The 19,651-nt window shown below is 44.6% G+C and overlaps 1 protein-coding gene across 8 annotated transcripts in view; it reads right to left on the bottom strand.

Annotated features, from left to right (window-relative positions):
* Positions 1–19,651, bottom strand: part of STARD13 (StAR related lipid transfer domain containing 13) — a 291,823-nt gene that overhangs the window by 120,512 nt on the left and 151,660 nt on the right. Inside the window, exon 1 of one of the 8 annotated variants that reach the window (XM_032189277.1) lies at positions 244–611. The exons of the other annotated variants lie outside the window; for them this stretch is intronic. Within the exon in view, the coding sequence (XP_032045168.1) occupies positions 244–412 (169 nt within the window). The 5' untranslated portion in view covers positions 413–611. Of the gene's footprint in view, positions 1–243; positions 612–19,651 lie in introns of those variants that run through there. 8 annotated transcript variants of the gene reach the window in all.

Genomic DNA, 19,651 nt, shown 5'->3' with positions numbered 1-19,651 from the left:
ATATAGTTAAATAGCTAAACAGGCACTAGCAGTTGTCTCTCGGTTCTCCGTGCCTACGTGCATAGGTGCAATGTGCAGAAAGAGCGAGTTGTGAATGACTGTTCCAAACTCCAACCCAAACCGGATTAGTGCAGAACAGGGAGGAAAAAGGGGCTGGAATTTGAGGGATGAAAACATCTTCGATTACGAAAGCGGGGACCTGCCACGGCAGCCGGCTAGGGAGGGCTCCTGCCAGACACTCACCTTGCTGAATCTTCGTCAGGAGCTGGTGACGTGCGAGAATCCTGCTCGTCCTGTAGGGAGGGCGCCTCGCCGTCTGGTCAAATCGCAAGTACATCTCCTGGCCCTCGGGTGACACCGAGTTGAGATAGTAACAGCCTGTGCCTGATGTCCTGGGCACCTGCTTAAACATCTCTGCTCCTTTAAAATCCCTCCTTCGGTCTCCCCGTGTGGCTACTCCAGATTATAATCAGGGTAATGAAAGGAGGGAGGCAACCAGCCCTAGGGAGCTGAAAAGAGCAAGCGCTTTAAAAGAAAAAGGAGTGCCAAAAGCTACAACTCAGGATTCCTGCTTCTCCCACATGATCTGCAAGGGCCAATCGCTCCGAGAGCAGCCGGTGGAAGTGCGGCGTGCTGGAGAGGGACAGAAAGTCAGCCCAGCACTCACAGCCCCACGCCGTCCCGCAGGCTACGACGTGCTTCTGCACTTACGAAGCATGGGAGAGCTGCGCGGGGCAGCTTCGGAAACCAAATTAAGAAAGGCTCCAGGCATCTGGGAATACCTCTTTTAGCCTGCAGAGCTCCTTGTTATGCAGGGCTGGGGAAAACCTTTTCCTCCTCCACGCCACGCAGCTGTCGAGTCATCTCCTGAGATGATGCCCTCGCTCCTTTTCTAAAAATCATACCGGTGTTTGCCAAGGGAAAGTCAGCTTAGGGCTGGGCTGTCTGAGTCCCCAAAACCACACAGTACAGCGAGCACTGGAACAAATGAAGTCCTTCCGATGAAAAAAAAAAGAAACACAAAACTCACCAAAACAACAGGAAACCCTTAGCAGCAGGCACTCGGTGTTAGTAAACAAACCCAAAACTCGTAGTATCAGTGTTACTGAGAACCAGCTCCAGCCAGGAAGAAGGGAAAAAAGAGTGAGAGATGCTTGCTTCTTCTGGTTCCTCAGTGTGATGTCTTTTGTTTTTGAACAGACAGAGGGGCATCTGTTTTTTATTCAGTCTTACATATCAACCACCGAGTTTGCAAAACATGACATTTCTTTACTTAATCAAATATAAGCAGAGCGTTGCAATTTTTATCAACATACAGGGAGCCAATCTGCTTAAAAATATACACAGTAACGCTGAAAATGCCCTACTAGTATGCCTGTTGATTAATTTTCCATTACATTTCAAAATACCAGCATCTTGGCTCAGTACACACCTACCCTGAGCTGATTTCTAATGGGGCCGGGATCTTGCCAGGGTGCCTCGTGATGGGAGACGGTGTCTGAAATGAGCACCGCCGGCACACGGGAAGCCAGTTTGCAGCCCTGGGGATGGATTTCACAGATCTACCCGTGATGACACTGCCCATACCTTGCTGTGAGAGCCACAAGAAGTCACGGCATCCCTTCTTCCTACAGCCCAGACAGGGCAGGGCCCTGGGGTGGCACGGCCGGGACGTGCCCGCAGGCAGGGAGCAGTCAGGCGCTTCTCAGCAGCTGCTGGAGAAACCCGTGAGCCACCCCCTGCACCCTGCCAGGGCAAACATCACCCCCACCCTATTGGGAAGCAGAGAGGACAGTTGTTTCATTCCCAATTATTTATTAAAACGTTGCTCTGTGCAAAAAAAAAAAAAAAACAAAAAACTTAGGGCAGGGTTTTGCTGAGATGAAATTTGCTTTCATTGCGCGTTATGGATTTTGTTCCTAATAGACACGGGGCTTTCGCTGTGCAATAAAATGGGGAACTATAATTGCAGGTGCTAGACATTTAAAATGAATGCCCTAGACAGAAAGCCTCCAGGACCTGTTATTACCGTCCACTGCCGCCTCCCAGTCCTGTGTCTTGCTGTCTTCTGCTCCAGATGTGGCTGCGCAGTCAGGGGGGACGACTTCAAACTCGAGACAACATCGTATACATCGGGGTGTGGGTCTGCACCCCAAACAGGACATGGCTGGGAGTGGGAATCGCCCATCTCATCCCCGCTGCAGTGTGCAGGGCAGAGAGGCAGGAGAGCTGCTCAGGGGCAAGCAGAGGGAGCCTGGGGGGCAAGGGAAAGGGTGCTCACCATTCCCACCCAGCTCACTGCACCCTGGGGAAAGTCAGCCTGTCAGCCACTCCTCCGCTGTCTTTTGAAGAGTAAATATCCCAGGGACTCCTGAATGTCAATGATATGCACGGTGTTTATCCAAAGAGACTTTGTCACTATGCAGGGAAATTCTTATTTGATTCATCTACAGCCCTCTGATCTAATTCTACTTATAAAACGCTATTGCTAGTGGAAGAAGCGATTATTAACATTTCATAGCACACTATTTAAATTTTCATAGGGATTTCTTTTTTCTCCTGGAAAATGCACAGACTTTTCTTCAGCTAATGGGATTCCGCATTGTTCCTTACAGTACTTCTAGAGACTCATAACCAGTTTAACAGAAATGTAATGCTTCAAAAGGCAGACCAAAGGAAAAAAAAAAAAAAAAAGCCAGAGCAAGAGCCTAAGTACAGTACTGACTGGGGAACAAGTGCAGCAAAGGCTGAGCCCTCAACAAGCCTGGCTATATGGTATATTAGAGAGCAATGCACCGGCCCTAGTGCCTCACTCCCATGTAGGCATTGGAAGTAAAGGGGCACCTCCGAGCTGCCCTCCTGGCTCCCTGAGCAGCACTTCTCAGCCCTCACAAAGGGCAGAATTAGAAGCAAGGTGATGAATTTCCCCTCCTTCCTGCACACCAGGGTCAAAACCCCGATGTCAGAGCTGCAGGGCTGCTGCAGGCACCGCGCTGCCTCCTCTGGGGCTGAATTCTTTGGCTGCAGTCCAGCACTTGCATAGTAGTCAAATAAAACAAGAAGCAACAAGAGCTAGCTGCTCTCACAGCGCCCATTTGAAAGCTCCCGTGCTTCAGTTTGTGCACGGCGGAAGAAAGAAGCAGTCCTCCTTTCATTTAAAATGACTGTCTCCTTGTTCGGTGACTGTCCTGTCACTCCCTGTTTATTTTCAGAAATGCGTAAGTAAGTCATTCATGTGAGAAAACACCTCTGGCCACCAACCTTTGGGACGAAAAGGACTACAGAAGCATAAGCTCTTAAGAGTTATATAAGAGAGCTAATTAATATTTCAGTTTCCGTTTACTGTCTGCTGCTGGAATACTTAGCAGAGCAGCACCAAACTTCATGCACCTCTCCGAAAAGCACTCAGAGATGAAAGCATCCTCACACGCTCTACCGAGGCTGGAGGGGACCTGGAGCACACGCATGAAATCGCTGCCGGCCACAACAGCAAGGCCCCTGGGATGGGAACTTGGTCCCCGAGTTCCTGTGTCACGGCTGATCCATGGGAATGGAGATTTCTTCAGAAAAATAAAAAATAAAAATGTTCTTAGCTAAATCAGAACATCTACGATACAGCAACTGCGTGTCACTGTTAGATGTGTAACAGAATAAACACAAATGTGATGAATCCTGAGATGTTCCGGAAGATCAGGAAGCTTTACTTAAAGGCTTATGAACACAGCACAGCATTACGGAAACCTGCACTGTGTTTAAGTAGAAATGGCAGAGCTCAGGGATGTGTACTCTTTGGTGTATGCTTTCATAGGCAGAATGCAACACTTGATTTTCTGCTCATCGATTTGTTTTTTGGTCCTCTGCCTCTTTCTCTCACTGAAATTGCATTTGGTGTGATGGCAAAAGGGTAGAAACGATTTGCAGGAAAACCTGCCCCAGGCCTACTCATATATACCAAAGTATTGCAGGCGGCCCTTGAGATCTGCTTCCACTGGGAGTGGGGTACCCTTATGGGATGGAGAGGAGTGCAGTGTGCCCTAGAAACACTGAATCACATCTGGTACTGAACAACTGACTTACACCCAGCTTTTCTGAGCAAAATGACAGTGCAGGTTTCTGTATCAGTTTCCACCCTGGCCTTAGATTATTGCTCACATGGACATGAGGCAACTGGAGTGAGGTTCATTGAGATGAACGGCACTTTCCCCCTTGTACCCACAGCCATACAACAGGACCACTTACTCATTATAGTGCATCTCTCCTTATGAACTGTGAGACCATGATGTCCAACACCACGTGGAGTTTCTCGGGCTTGGATTTAACCTGCCGTTCTCACACAGTAATCAGTCGCTTGATCTCGCTGCCGAGACCCATTTCCCTTTTATTGTTAGTTACACTTATCTGCTTATAGCACATCTAAAATTAAATGGCAGCATGATGGCTTCTCTTCATCTGAAAGCACGAGTGCTATGAGAACAACACCGCTTCCCAGCCCTGCAGTGGCACAGGTGTTATTCCCATTAATGACACGCAGTTATAGGAAGCCATCCAAAATCAAGGATTTGCTGTTAACTTGTTGATTTCTGAACTCTCTTCTATAGTTCTGCAGGTAGGAGAATATTTCAGTTGCTGGGTTTTGGCTAAAACTCAAATATCCGACACAATTTCTTCCCTATGCCTGCACTTCCAGATGCCTGCACAGCAGCTAAGGCATTAACACCAGGCAATTCCTCCTTTCTCAAACCCAGGAAGAGAAAAAAGTCATACATGGGGAGCCCAAAGCTATGTTTATGATGAGACTTTCTCTTCTCTCACGTGTTTTGAACCCTGTCTCTTAGACCTGGACATTTAAAAGCACAACTTCACCGCCTGAATGTTTTAAAAAAATGTTTTGTGGCATTTGTTTGCATGCTGGGATTACTCCAGCCTGCAGCCAGAGGTCTCGGCAGTGCTCCGGACGCCTTCCCGGGGCTCTGCAGCACACAGGGGCTGCCAGCAACTGGACTGGGGCAAAAGGAAAATAGTTCAGGCCAGATTTCAACATCGCTGGGAAGCAGGATGGAAAGAGCTCATAACAGCAGAGCATTGCAACAGAGAGCTGTCTAATTGGAAAGCCTGATACCAAAGTGTTTTGGAGGCAAGGCAGCTGCTATGCGAACTGCCTGATAGCGGGTTTTAAAAAATGAGCACTAAGCAAGCCTGTTCCTTATGCATGAAAGGCAGGCTTACAGACAGCCCTGATAAACTTCAAATCAGGAAAAGAGGCTTCTGAATAGTACATTACATCCTCTTCGTAAGCTCTAGCGCCCCAGCTCCAGCACCAGAGGATTACACATTTGCATTTTAAGACCCACATGTTCAGGGGATAGTCCCAGTATAAAACATACCTCCTGATTACAAAAGCATTTGTGGCCTCACCAAACCACCGAAGGCAGCTCCAATACAAGCTGAGGATTAGAAATTATATGCAAGCTTTGCACAACAGGAATGTGTTCGTGGGTACAAGGGATGCCAAGGAGAAAAGAGTGGCAACCGCCCCATCCACCACCAAAGCTGGTTTGCAGCAATAAAGACACACGTAAAAAGCTGAGATGAGGGTCATAGCAGAAAAGCTGAGGCAATTCCTCACATCAGTACCCCCTTAGAGGAGCTCAGGGATGTCAGATAATAAACTGAAAGGTAACAAATCCACGGGATGGAGTAGGCTGCACCACAGTCCTAAGGGAGCTCGGATACAAAATGGCCGCCCAGTCACCTGTGAGGTCTGGCCCATGGCTTAGGATCACCTCCCAACAGAGACATGGAAAGTAGCAATATGATTTTCCAAAAGGGCCTCACAGGGGAATTTAAGGAACCAAATTCAGTAGTCTATGGAGGGAGAGCTGGAAGAAACTGGGAAAAATCAGCATGTTTTCTAGCAGTAAGTCATGCCCAAAACCTGTTAAGAGATTTTGAAAGGCTCCACCAAGACCCACAGCAAGAGATCATAAACAAGCTCAGCCATCAGGTACAGAAGGAAAAGGCCACTTGCAGCTTAATGACAGGAAACAAAGGTGGCCATAAATATTCCACTGTCATAGTGGTGCAAGGGAGCCAGCAGACTGCCCCTGAGACAAGGAGGGGAACCTGTGCTGTCCACCATCCACACAGGATTTATTTCTCAAGGGGACTGAGTAGTGAGGTGGCAAAATGCAGAATGTAGAGATGATGCTAAATTAGCCTGGAAGTCAAAACAGAAACACTGGAAACATTGACGGTTCTTATGATATTGATTGAGAAGGCATTAAAATTGTAGCTTTTAAGTGTTGATAAATGTACTGGGGAAAAACCACCCTACAGGTACACAGCGCACTGCACACAATGATGGGATTTAACGGAGCTGTTATCACCGAGGAAATAGATCTTGGACAGGTTTATGAAAATCCAATACAAGTGTTCAGCAGGAAACAAAAAAGCAAAGAGGATTTAAAAATTTTTAGAAGTAATTGAGAGCAAAACAACAGACATCATTATGGTATTATGGTATTAAGGTCTGCCCCCCCCAGTACTGCTGGGGTCTTTCCTTTCAGTGAAGTGAACTGATCGTGGGGCAGGACTGAGATGAGCCAAACTCCTTTCTGTTGAAGAACTGAAGAATTACTCTTCAATATTCTTTCGTATTACGCATAGCTGAACTCTGGAAGTCACTGCTAGAGGATGCTGCGGCTGCCAGAAGTGGGAAGAGTTCAAAAGCAGATCAGGTAAATTCCTGAAAGAAAATACCATCGGGAGCCACATGTACAAAACCCTGTCTGGTGGCTCAGGAGCCACACGGAAACGACAACGCACACACTATAACCCCGTGCTTACCCTGGCCTTACAGATCTCCCAAAATAGCTGTGACTGCCCACTAACCAGTTCGTAAATGCATCAAAATTACCACTGCTGTGGTCTGTGGCTGCAGCCAGAGGAGTAGCCAGGCTTCCTCGGCCACCACCTCTCCGTGCCCTCTTGCCACATCTGCCCGAGCCGTGCAGTCGGAGCCTGCTGACCACGAAGGAGGTCTCAGGGGACGTGGCCCTCCTGTTGCCTCTGCTCTCCCAGGGGGCTGGAGGGCACCAGGAGCCCCTGGCCGGTGGGTCGGGTCATGTAATTGCTTGGTTGTTTTGTCCAGTGTCTGGCTGCTAATTTCAGCTCTATGGTCTCATTCCTGTTCACTTTTAAACATAGCATTTTTTCTCAGTCAAAGCACGCCAGTGTATGAATATAGGCTCCTCTGGCCTTAGCTGAACTATTTATGTGCCTACTTTATGTCTGGATCTAGCCAAGAATAGCCAGCATCCTGTGGTGTGAAGTCCCTAAAGATGGTGTTTCTCAACAGTAAATTAAAAAAAAAAAAAAAGAGCTGGATAATAAAGAGAGTTCAAAATAGAGGTCAGAAGAGAGGAAGACATTTCAGGTGATAGGCCTTCTTTTCCAAAGCTTTTAAAGAGCATTATCAGGGGAAAGAGCTAGCAGTTTCCATACCCTTCGTGCAACTCCATCTGTTAAATCTATAGACAAGTTCCTAAACCTAAACCCACAGGAACTGTGTAAATGTACTTAAGTAGTGGTGGGCTAACACACATCCTAATCTCCCTGTCTCACTAACAAAGTGTTTGGATAACACAGTGATAAGGTAAGAAAGTGTTTAGATAAACTTAGTCTCTTATGCTATCCAAATACGTTGTAAATCCCTACCCAGACCTGCTGCTGGTGTCACTGAACCACGGGCAAACATTCCTGCCCCAGCTGAAGGCTCGTGCCCGCGCAGGCTTCGTGTGAGGCCTCTTCCCTATTTATTTTCTTTTCAACAGGAGTCCAGGACCATGGTAGTGAAAAAAGAGAACAGCTTCAGGTTTTGATTTGGTTTTGAGCGAGGATTTTTTTTTTCATCTGTCTGTGCTAGAGGGAGAATGCTAAAGTTAGATTTTGACAAAAAAAAAGCAACAAGCAAACAAGAAAAACACAAAACCAGAACACAGAACAGAACCTGGCAACCCTATTTTAAACTTATGGGATTGGTGCATGGGAGCATGAAGGTGATTTTGTCCAGAAAATCTCCAGGCTCTTTGAAACCATTAATATCCATGCTTCGCTCTTGGGTCCAATGAGGCAGGCTGATCGGGCAATGACCTGCTGTAAGACTCTGGGGAAGTCCTATAACCTGTCTCCATACCAATTTCCTAACTGATAACAGTAATCTTTGCCTTGCTTTGATATCTATATGTAACAAAAACTAATAATAATAATAATATAAAAAATATATGTATAGGTTTGTAGGCACTTTCATCTTCCTTATAAGCAACATCAGTTCCCTGGAGGCAGGTGGAATTCTAGTGGCACTGGAATCAGCTAAGGAGAAAGTAAATACCCTTGAAAATGGCCCTATACCTGTAGTGTGTTCCTTCCGACGAGATGCTTATTGCCTAAACTTGCAGCATGACAAAGATTTCCCAATATATTATTAAATGCATGCTATTGGGTATTATGAACGCTGCGTAACACAGAGGATGTGTTTGCACAGGCGGCTCTACAAAGCAAATGCACCAAGCACAATGCCGGGTCTTGGCTCTGCTGCTGGACAGCAGCCAGGCACACACGGAGGTGCTCTGCAGAAGCCACTGTTTCTGCCTCCACCTCTCCCATCTCTCTAATGAACCAAGCTGACTTCAGCCTCGTGGCAGCCACCATCCCTGGCCAGACGCGTGGCAGTCCTGTGCTGCTGCTCCAAAGGTGAGTGAGGGCACTGAATCCAGCACAGAGCTGAAGTCCGTCCATGTGCCATGTGCCTCAAAGACCAGGGTGTGCATGACGTTCTCCTCCTTGCCCCTGATTACTCCTTTGAGTATCCCAGCACCAAAGGAAAGGTCCTGCACAGAACGGAATATGGAGGAGCAGTGAATTTGGTCACTACTCCCCAACATGACACTGAAGCTGGCTGCAGAATTTTTGCCATCCTGGTGCCTAAATGGCATCATCACAAATACAGGAGCTAGGGAAAATAGGGGACATGCATGTATCGCTTATCCCTCCCTCAGAGCTAGAAATTAGCGTAATCTATATCAATTGCTCTTAAGAGTATATTAGTTTCCCTGTATATCTGAAACAGAATTCATGCTCCCCTTGGCTTTTAATCCCAAGTAATAATTATTTTTTAATATCAGGAGTTTTAGGAGTATCATAAAGTTATAAGTATTTTTCTGCTAAGAAAGAAAAAATAAGCCCTGGCAGACTTTCCACCATAAATCAGCAGTGGAACGGTTTAAAACGTAAACAGATATTCATGAATTGGGCAAGTCAACTCATCAGGATTTTCTGCCTGCCTGCAGCCAACTGTGCTGTGCACAACTCAAACTTTCCATTTCTTTAACCTGTATTTATTTATTTATTTTTCCCCTCACTCACAGTTTGCAGTGCACTGTATGGACACCGTAGAGCTCATTTATCTAACTGGATAAAGTCATCCTGGCCAACAAGCTGCAGGTGTTTTTTTTTTACGGAGTGGAAGCCTGCCAAACAGCTGGAGCCATGCAGAGGAGAGGGCTTCACAAGGCTCCCCTGCCAGCCACCACGCTGCTTCTCCTGAGAAAGAGCACGTAGCCTGCTCCTCTCCTTCCCCACAGCCTGGCTCTGGAAAATGCTTTCGGTGAGTAGGAAGGACCAGGGAGAGCCCAGAGCCCGACGTGCTGCAGCAATGCAAATTGCATGAATTGCTCTCCCCCCACAGCGTCCCGTGTCAGCTGTACTGCCCTGCAGCACATTTTCTTTTTCCACCTCTCCCCTCTCTAACCCTGCACCTACCTGCACATCCTTCCCCCCTCCTCCAGCAGCCACTTACCAAGACTTCTTCTCCTCTGTTGATTCCCTCTCTGTTCAAAATACGTAGACCAAGAGAGCTGGTTGATAAGCTCCATCCCAGCAGCAAATTTCTCTTTTACTATCTCAATTCCAGTGTGATGAAAATATTGCCGTCTACCCACTGTTTGTCCTGGCACCCTCTCAAGTCCCTCTCTACCAGGCTTCCTCCCCGACCCACTTTCTGAATATACAGCTCTCTTTCAAATCAAACCCACAGTGTTCCTCATTTGTTGTTGTCTACTTAAGGTGTTGCTCCATGTTTATGGAATGTAGTTTTACTGGAAAAATTCCTTGGCCAAAACCTTCAAAAGGAACTACTCATCTTGGGTCGATTTTCCATGACACTCGCAAAGCTCTGACTTTCAGGGCGTCAGAGCATAAGACCTCTTTGAAGTACCTCAAATTGGGCAACTAAAAATTGCAGAACTGAAGTTGCACCTGACCTCTGAAAAAGGTTGGTCCTGTTGACGTTTGCCGATTATTTATTTATTTTCTCTCTTGCCAGGTAAATGCTACAAAGACGTGAAATTAAGCTAAAAGTGGAACCCGAAGGACCATTCTGCTGCGGAGGTCTTTTACACCAAACCAGAAACCACTGATCACCCTCTAGTTGTTCAGGACTTGTGCTGGTGTAGAAGAGAACTGGCCTTCATGTTCTTTCTATGTACAGTACACTCAGATTGCAAAAGAATGAACCAGCGATTCAGGTACTTCGGTCTTTATTTTCCCCCTCTTATGTCTTGTGGAACTTATGACAAATAACACACTCACTGTTTCATAATATGCTACCAAAGATAATAGGTTGTACCATAAATTAAAACCAAAGAGCGTTCTGAACGTTTTGCTTCCAAACCACTAATAAACCCGTACTGCTTTTAAAATAAACTTTGCTCCTCCTTTGCTCAGACCAGTGAAAGTCCACGTGACAGGGAGGCACCTGTAAATGACTTGAAAATAACTTTTTTAAAATAGTAATTGTGATGTGAAGGATTACACGTTTCCAAGAGATTACAAACGGGAAACAGACTCGGTGTCTCACCAGCTTAGGTGTAGCTCAGCTAGGAAGTGCACAGTCACGTTGTAAACCTCCCTCTTACTTTGTTCCTAATTGGCAGCCTCGTTAACAACAGCAGCAAAGAACTATTCACTGCACCCTGCAAGCTAGGAGCTCATACCATAAACTTGCCACGGCCTTCTACTCTTTCTTAAATCTCTACTAGCACCTACTGTGAAGAACAGGGCACGTACCTCAGGCTGACAGACCATACCAAGTGCAACAAATATTCACACATCAGATAACTAAACAATAGTTTGGAAAGTGAGCTCCAAAATGCACTTTAAAACATGCAGTAAGAAATCTAAAAATCCATATGGCTGTTGCTCTTGTTGCTTAGATGAACCAGTCAGGAGTAAAAATAAAATTATGCAGCTCTCGTTACTAACTTTAAGGGCCACTGAAGTCCCAGGCGCCTCGTCAGCTCGTTCTGCTGCCTCGCTTACTCGAGCAGGTATCTCCAAACGAAGCCAGAGATGCTGCGTGCAACAATCCCTAAAATTATCCTCCTGCAGGGCTAGCGTCTCACCGATTTCCATATCAAATGCCCTCAGGTGGCAGGTGAACAGAGGGCTTTTCAGTGCTATGGAGGTGTCTTTGGTGCAGTCACTTGGCTGGGAATGTGGAGGGAAACAAGCACCCCCAGAGGGCAATCCACCCCATTTGCCTGCGACAACCACTTCAGGATGGCAGGACTTGCTCTGGGAGGTCCCCATTTCTGTCTTGACTGCAAAGGACCCAGTGCGACCAGCTCAGTGCCTTCAGAAGGCATCCCCACTGTGCTTGCTGCCTTCAGCCAGGGCTGGTGACTCTTACCCTCTGTGATATTTATTACATGAATCACGCTGTGTGGATTGAGCACAATGCAATGCCTCTACTCCGGGGACAAAATGAAACCGAAGTGGGAAAGGAAGCACGGCTGCTGCCTTCCCCTTTGGGGAGCCAGCCTTGATCCGGAGATCTGGCTAGGAAACCGCGCTGCACCAGGGCTGGCAAGTACCTCAGTGCCTGTGCCACACTTCTCAGAAAAGCCTGTGAGATGCTGGTGTGGGCTGCAGTCACACCGCCGCTGGCACGCCAAGTCTCAGGAAGCTGTTTGCATTGACAAAGGCTCAAAACTGCTACATGCCGAGGAATCCAGGAAAAAATTATGTTGACTTTATAAAAACCACCATATTCCACAGCTTCCTCCTAATTATTTCCTACTTATTGGCTTACTGCTGACTGTTTTTTCCCCCCAAAACACTGTGGACATATATATTTTACTCAGGCATCTACTGGCAAACATAATTGAGAGACGAGACGTCCGGTGTAAAACAATGCCCTCCATTAGAGAAACAAGCCATTAAATAAGAGCATCCACAAATAGAAAGGGCTGTAAAAACAAATAGGGGAAAGCATCTGGTTTGCAACATCTTTGCACTATTTGCAGTAGCTAAATCTGGACCCAATTAATGACCTGTTTATTTTCCAAAATTTCAATAAAATGCCTTGGCAAAAACTTAATCTGTCTCTGGAGAAAGTCTTGTTTCCTTCCATATGTTGCTTGATCTGTCACAGCAATAAACTGGCTTCCCGGTTTCAGGATCCCTAGCATTTGCACCAACTGATCCTCCCCATAAAGAGGAGATAATCGTTGCAGCCCTCTAAAAGCCACGAGCCTTAAGAGAAAGCAACAAGAAGGGGTGAAGGAGCGAGTGCTCTGTGCTGTAGCCTCTGCCGTGACCTAGAATCCAGAGATTTACAGCAGCTCTGTGGATCCTGGTGTTCCCACCTACAATTCGTCCCAGCTGTTTTATAATCCCTATGAAACTGCTTCTTTAAAAGGCTGCCATGCCACAATTAATCTATCTGCCTTGGCCTGATAAACACTTGTCCTGATGTCCTTGTTGTTTAGGATGCCTTCAAAAGATGGCAGCTCTGGCAGTTCCGTAATTACGTATTTTATGGTTTTGTATAAAACAAAGCAGATGCTGCAGAGTCAATTTTATCTGGTGGTGTCTTTTCTAACCTAGATTCTGGAATTCATTTGATCTCCATTTGAATCAGATTAGCTACAGTAGCCTCTGCTTTACGATACATCAGAAATATGGATGTTCTGGTACCTTCCAGTTTCTGATGAATGCATCCTACCACACTGAATTCATACATACCGTTTTTAAAAAGAATATGCTGTTGGTTTAGAGGTTAAGTGTAACAAAACGGATGAGTCCAGATAATTGAACACTTAACTCTGTTTAACCTTACATACTAGGTAACTGCTCTGCTGAATTAAGGCCATAATCAAATTATCAGAATCAAACTCATTCCGAAATAAAAGCATTTGGAATTTTTAGGGACATATAAAGGGAGCGAATGTAATTACCAAAATACATATTTGTCATGCTGATGTAAAACTCTGTGCTTCTGGCTTTCTAGGAACTAATGTTTCTTAATTTTCATCAAGTGACGGAGTGAGTCAAGTCAGGATGACGGAAGCCATCCTTACAACAGCCTCCAGAGTGTTCCTGCTGGGTTTGGAGAGCTTGCTGTATATTTTTGTTAGTGTAACTGGCAAAAAAAAAATAAAAATATATAAAAGGTTCAACTTTTTAACTGATAAGAAAGCTGTAAGAGTTCTTCCCAGGAAAGATGTTGGGCAAAACCCCAACCACCTCACCACGTGGCAGGTCCAGAGGTTCAGGCTACATACGTCCACGTCCAATTATGTATGTTAATGAAGATTACTGACATTTTGAAAGCTGGCTGTGTCTGTTTGGCTATGCAATTTCCCAGTCTGTTCAAAGAGAGCTGATGGGCTCAAGGCTATTATGAGGCTTTGAAAATCTCAATTGAGAAAAGTAATAGAAGATATGGTAAAGGTGAATGAAGTAATAAATTATGTAGAAAAGAAGAAACAGCTGTCATTTTTACCTTCCTACGATGTGAGAAATACAGCCGTGTTCGGTAAGATTTTAAAACTACAAATTAAAGTTTAAAAATTGAAGAGGAATAATGCATGCCAGGCACTGGTCCTACTCAAAGAGACGTGATCTGAGTGGGTAGCAACAACACTGCACAGAAATACTCCTCCCTTCAGTTTTCTTGTAACTTCCACCTCCTTTAGTACTTGCCCATGATGTATCATTTTCTTCTATTTCTGCTGTTTTACTGAGGCAGCTATTCTGAAGATGTGCATTTACTCTATTTCAGTGAAAACACAAATGGACAAATATTCTACAAATTGAAAATACTTTTGTTTCACCAAAAAAGTGGTGCCAGCCTTTGCTGAAAATCCTAACGTCATTACATCTACAAAAATACAATCCTTCTAATACTTTCATTTACCATTGAGGCATAACTACCGTCCACTAAAAGCACTCCTTCCTAAATTTCATAAGGATACCACATAGGTATTCGATCCACAGTATTCTAAAGTCACTTGTCGCTCTTTTGTTTTGCACTTTGAGACAGAGAGCCCCACATTTGTTTCTGAAGTAGCATTTGCAAGTTGGGATTGCTGCAAAATATTTGCTAGAAAAGAGCGTGAATAGTTCACAGACTTGTCAGAATCCATCTGTCTGAGTCTATTAAGGGGTGCATTCCCAGCTGTGGTCTCTCCAATGTCATAAATAAAAAGTTCTTTCTTACTACAAATCCAGTGGCTGAAATCTCCCTGTAAAATTGATTTATTTAGATAAAATCTGTCCTTATGTTAAAGAGACCACTTAAAATGAGTAAAACCATGAGATGCCAGTCTCATATTCTTTCAACAGTAAAATGACACATAAAGGACTCACAGTCTCAAGTAATTTACTACAGCATTATTCGGGATAGGCTATTACATAGCATGTCATTCAGAGCAGGATGGGTGGGGGCGGTGCAGGGAGAAGGAGGTGTCTTTACCAGAGGAATGAGGCTTACATTGAAAATAACCTAAAAACAGTGTGTTGGGATAGATGTTCAGGTCCCACTTCTCCAAACCTTAAATATGTATGTGAAACACTTTTGGGAACTCCAAGCTATGAACCAACTGCAGGTGAATCCCAAATCTTAAGGATCTCTTCTTCTCCAGCCCTAAATATAATTCTTCAGCATTCTGACGGAGAGGTATCACCTGCTACAATACTGTTCTGACCTCTCTTTCAGCACTCCCTCAAGCTATCCCCTTCTTGGAGCTAGCAGTTACCCTGAATTTCTTCTAAGACTGCCGTGAAAAAAGCCCAAACAAAGACATTTTAAGCTGCTGTTAGCTCAGATTCCAACATATACAAGGTATGTTTGAACTATGTTCCTGTGCTGAAGGTATTTTCCCTTCAAATTCTTTCTGTAACAAAACCAATACTCCAGCTTTTGTTTCCTTTAAAATGCTACTGTACTAAATGACCTGTGAAGGGGCAGTGCCTTCTGTCTCATCACAGCCTGGGACATGAGTCCCTCCAGCCCCAAAACCAGCCTTCCCAGGGGCAACCAATGCCATTCATTCAGCTCTACCAACAGAGGACACTGATTACCCCTGCATTAGCTCAGATCTTCAACAAGGAAAATTAGCCAAGTGTTGATGGAATTCAGAAAGCTGTTTCTCAATCAGTGAATTTATCTTCAGGGCCAAATTATTTAAGTATTTACAGGATTGCCACTAAGGCAGGTGACACACTGTACACAGTTCAGCAGCCTTCTAAGTGAGTAGGATTCACAAACCTCTTTTTATTTTTGTGCACGTTCATCAAAGCTTACTTTCACAGGTAAATCTTAGGATGCCTCTAAGTCATGTCCTCCTCCTGCAGTCAGGTAGGTCCCAACCAGCAGCACTTTCACCCCTGAAAAGCACCTTGTTTTGATCCTTAACACCCTAAGGTGCAGACAACCAAAATGTCAGAAGTTCAGGAGCATCCTGCCCTTCAAAAATGTTTTTCCCTGCACCAGTTTAGCATGTTTTCTGATTTAATGTGATCCTATAAGTACTCACTGAAATATATTAAAGCAATTAGAGAGCTTGAATTCTACCTTTCAAGTCACAGCATGAGCATTAATGCTAGAGAAATACTTGCAGTTTAAGCAGGAATTTTAAACGGTACTCGCTTTGAAATAGGTTAGGAATCAAATTGTCGCAGCTTAAAAAAAAAATAAAATTAAGTTTCAGTGCTTCCCCTTTCACTGTATTACAGCATGCTGCTGGAGCTGTAAAATGATCTCTGAACACAACTCTTCTATGGTACTCACTGTTCAACATCAGCAGGGGAGAGTCGGTATCTTGATTAAATTGTATGATGAACTACAATTCTCCCTGATAAGTTTGTACAGCAGAGCATGTTTTAGGTTTGGTTGATGCTCTAGCTGAAAGCATCTTGAATTTATTTATTTATTTATTTATTTTAACTCTGATGAGTTTGGGGCTGCTCTGACATTGCTAAATACATTAGATCTGTAAGTAATCTCAGGACCCCAGGCCAAAGGATGTGGAGTTGCTTTGTCCACACTGCTCCAGATGAACACCCTGCAGGTAAGAGGGGCTGCATCCACATTTTTAGTCCTTAAGTGTTTATCCTGCAATCCTAACATCCTTTTTGGCATGTTTTCCTTCCCTCAAGTGCCCAAAACAATGCAAGAGCTGTGTCAGTCCCCAAGTCGTGGGGTTTTGTAGCATCAAATTGAGGGCATGTGCTGCATCCCTCTGCATGTAGCACTGGGGCACGTGGAGGTGATTTACTCAAGTGAGCTGAGTATGACTTGCATAAATCTTGGTGTAATTAAACGTGATTAAGTCCTGCTGCGGAAGCACAGAAAGTAAACCTCCAGGATGGCACACTGTACTTGAGACATTCAGTAAGCCTGGAACATTGCCTTGTCTTAATAAAACCAGTTATTGTGCCTAAGTGTTCTTCCAGGCATATTGCACACCCATACTGCTTGAACTTACTGTATGTAAATTACTGCCCTCTGCTGGAACAACTGGCAGAGTATTTAACAATAATTTACATTATTACCTACATTAAGTCAATTATTTTTTGGAGTTTGTTTTTTTCTTTGAACCAATTACACTTAATTGCAAACATTCTTGATCCCTTTTTGTACCAAGCGCAGTTACTTACTGTGCTCATTTCTGTATATATCTAATATTTGCTTATTTGCAGTATGTGCTGCACCAGGATGGTGTGATTGTCAAAATATTTTCATTTTCAAGCTGTAAACAGGACATGCCGAGTAGCCAATGAAATGCGGTGTTCGTGTGGATGCTCGATGCCAGTCAAGAGGCCTCTTACACTGCCTTACTTTTAAGTCTGTAATAATCAAAAGAAACCATCAGCCAAATTGAAAGTAATTGAAAATAATATTCCCCAAACTCATTTTTTAAGACCTATAAGACAGGTACCACCTCTCTAAAATCACAAGGCTGGCTTAAAACTGTGACATTCTACAGAATACATCAGGATGTTTTGTTTGTTTTCTTTTTTTTTTTTTGAAGTTCAGAATTTCAAGCTTTTCCTTTCAAACTTGATATTTAAATGAACTTCGCATTTATTGAAAGTAAAATATACTTTCACTTGAAAGTTGGGTTTCTCAATGAGTTGTGACTCAAGCTGATAACGTTCTAAAGAAATCACGACACGTAACATTGCAGGAACTGGCCATGCTATGACAGGAAAAAGAAAAACGAAAATAGGAAGAGCAAGACAGCACATTTGTCTCACAAGATAAATGAGAGATACCAAATGTGGAAAGACAAATGTACGTCAACCCACTGCTCTGCAACACGGCCATTCTGGTACTGTCAGCAACGATTACAGAAATTGAACCATGAAGTCATCCAAATTCTCAGAACCCTTGCGAGCGACTACTTTTAAAAACATTAAAATAAGGAATACTTGTTGCAGGTTTTTTTCACTCAAACAGAAAGCAATGATACCACACTCACTGCAGAAGTGACTCTTTGCTGGTTCCTGAAACTGAAGATCCCATCGTGCTGGGGATGTGACTGGAAGGCAACAGGATGAGAGTCCAGCCTGCTGGGCCATCCCGAGTCCGGGAACTTCTCATGTTCAGGAGCCTGCTGGCCAGCCATCCAGGAGGCTGTATTGATGTGAATTAATATGGTGCTCACTTAGCAGCTCACAGTTTGTTGTGGATATAAACGGTCTGTATGAATGGTCTAGCATAGTTAGTATTGTAAATAAAGTCACTTGAGTGGGGAGATGACACGTGGCCTTTAGAGTTACAGTCATACAGATAAATAGAGCACACCTCGTAGGAAATACCTGAAAGATGTGTAACTTAGTACGCCATGACTGGTATTAAGTGGATGCTTAAGGAGCCATACAAAGTCAGTAACAAAAATAAACAAACAAAAATAAGTTGTAGTGGAAACAGGACTGACCTCGTAACTTCCTAGAAAAATATATATGTTAAAGATTAATGTATGATTAAGACCAGTGAACACCCAAGCTGTAGACTAAATGAGATTTATCAAGTATCTTTCCTCTTTAGCTAAGCCACAACTGACTGATCCAAATGGTGGCCATCCCTCTTGTCAGCCCTGCTTTGCCATTTTATCTGCAGAGCTTTGGGCTTCATGTTAGGAAATTAAGCAATCAAATTTGGATTTGCATTTCCCTTAGGAACATAATCTGTGGTATAGCTCTGATGGAAGCAGGACTCGTTCACACACAAGAGTTGTGTATTAGATGTAAAAGCAGAAGATTAGTTTTCTTGTTCTCTGATGCTCTGCAGCTCCTCCAGAGTTGCTCCAGGTCTCACGTGGTGAACGGCAGTGAAGCCAAAGAAGCACGGATAAAAAAATCACATCTCCCTCTGAATTTTGAGGCTGTGGGGAGCACAACCTCCCGCTGATAGAGAAACACTCGGCACGCCAGGCCTATTGGTATTTTTGTAATTGTATTTCTGGAATTAACTCCTGGCTCCCGCGGGTCATGGGAAAGCGGCGGCAGGGCTCACAATGGGGGCATTCTGCCCCCGCCCGCAGCCCCGGCCCTGCTCCTCGGGGAGGACAGGGGAATTACAGAGCACGGCCACTGCCTGCACGCACAGAGAGGCATCTACGTATTTCACAGAAATTCACCTAGAAAGCCCTCCCAACTTTAATCCTGCGTGGATACAGCGATTAACGTAATTTCTGAGATTAACGACTACTTGTTAGGCTATCGCTTTGTCTGCGGGACTGATACAACCACAGAAAATTTCCTGGCACGCCAAACCAAAAGAATCGCTCCTAAGTCATTTTTTTTTTTCTTCCCCGAAGCACTCGGTCCCAAATAAAGAACAGCTTTCATTGCTTTTCTCCTTGACAAAGGACGGTCTTTTCCCATTGATGGGGTAGGGCTGGGGGCAGCTTACACTTCCACGTCTTATCAACATACGCGAGAATCGGCATCTTGTGCTCTCCGGTGCACGGGTAGGGAACGACTCTGCTTGGCTTTCTGAAAACACAGCCATCGCTTTAAAAAGGAACATAAAAGCGTGCACACCCAACTGACCCCAACAAACACCAGGTTTTTCACATGCTTCAGAAATGTGGCAGGTTTTGGCTCCACACTGGCATAACAAAATCTGTGCTACAATTCATTTAGTTCTGCTTCTGACCACCATTTTTTTTAAATTTTTTTTTCCTCTTCCCCCATCCCCACGGCTCTGCTCGTGCCAGGGAGCACAGACTCCCAAAATCACAAACTCACACCTGACTGTTTGCGCCCAATAAAAACCCAATCACCCACAAACCAACCACAG

The sequence above is a fragment of the Aythya fuligula genome, chromosome 1, assembly GCF_009819795.1.
Source record: "Aythya fuligula isolate bAytFul2 chromosome 1, bAytFul2.pri, whole genome shotgun sequence".
Lineage (NCBI taxonomy): Eukaryota > Metazoa > Chordata > Aves > Anseriformes > Anatidae > Aythya > Aythya fuligula.
This window is presented reverse-complemented; position numbering and strand designations above follow the sequence as displayed.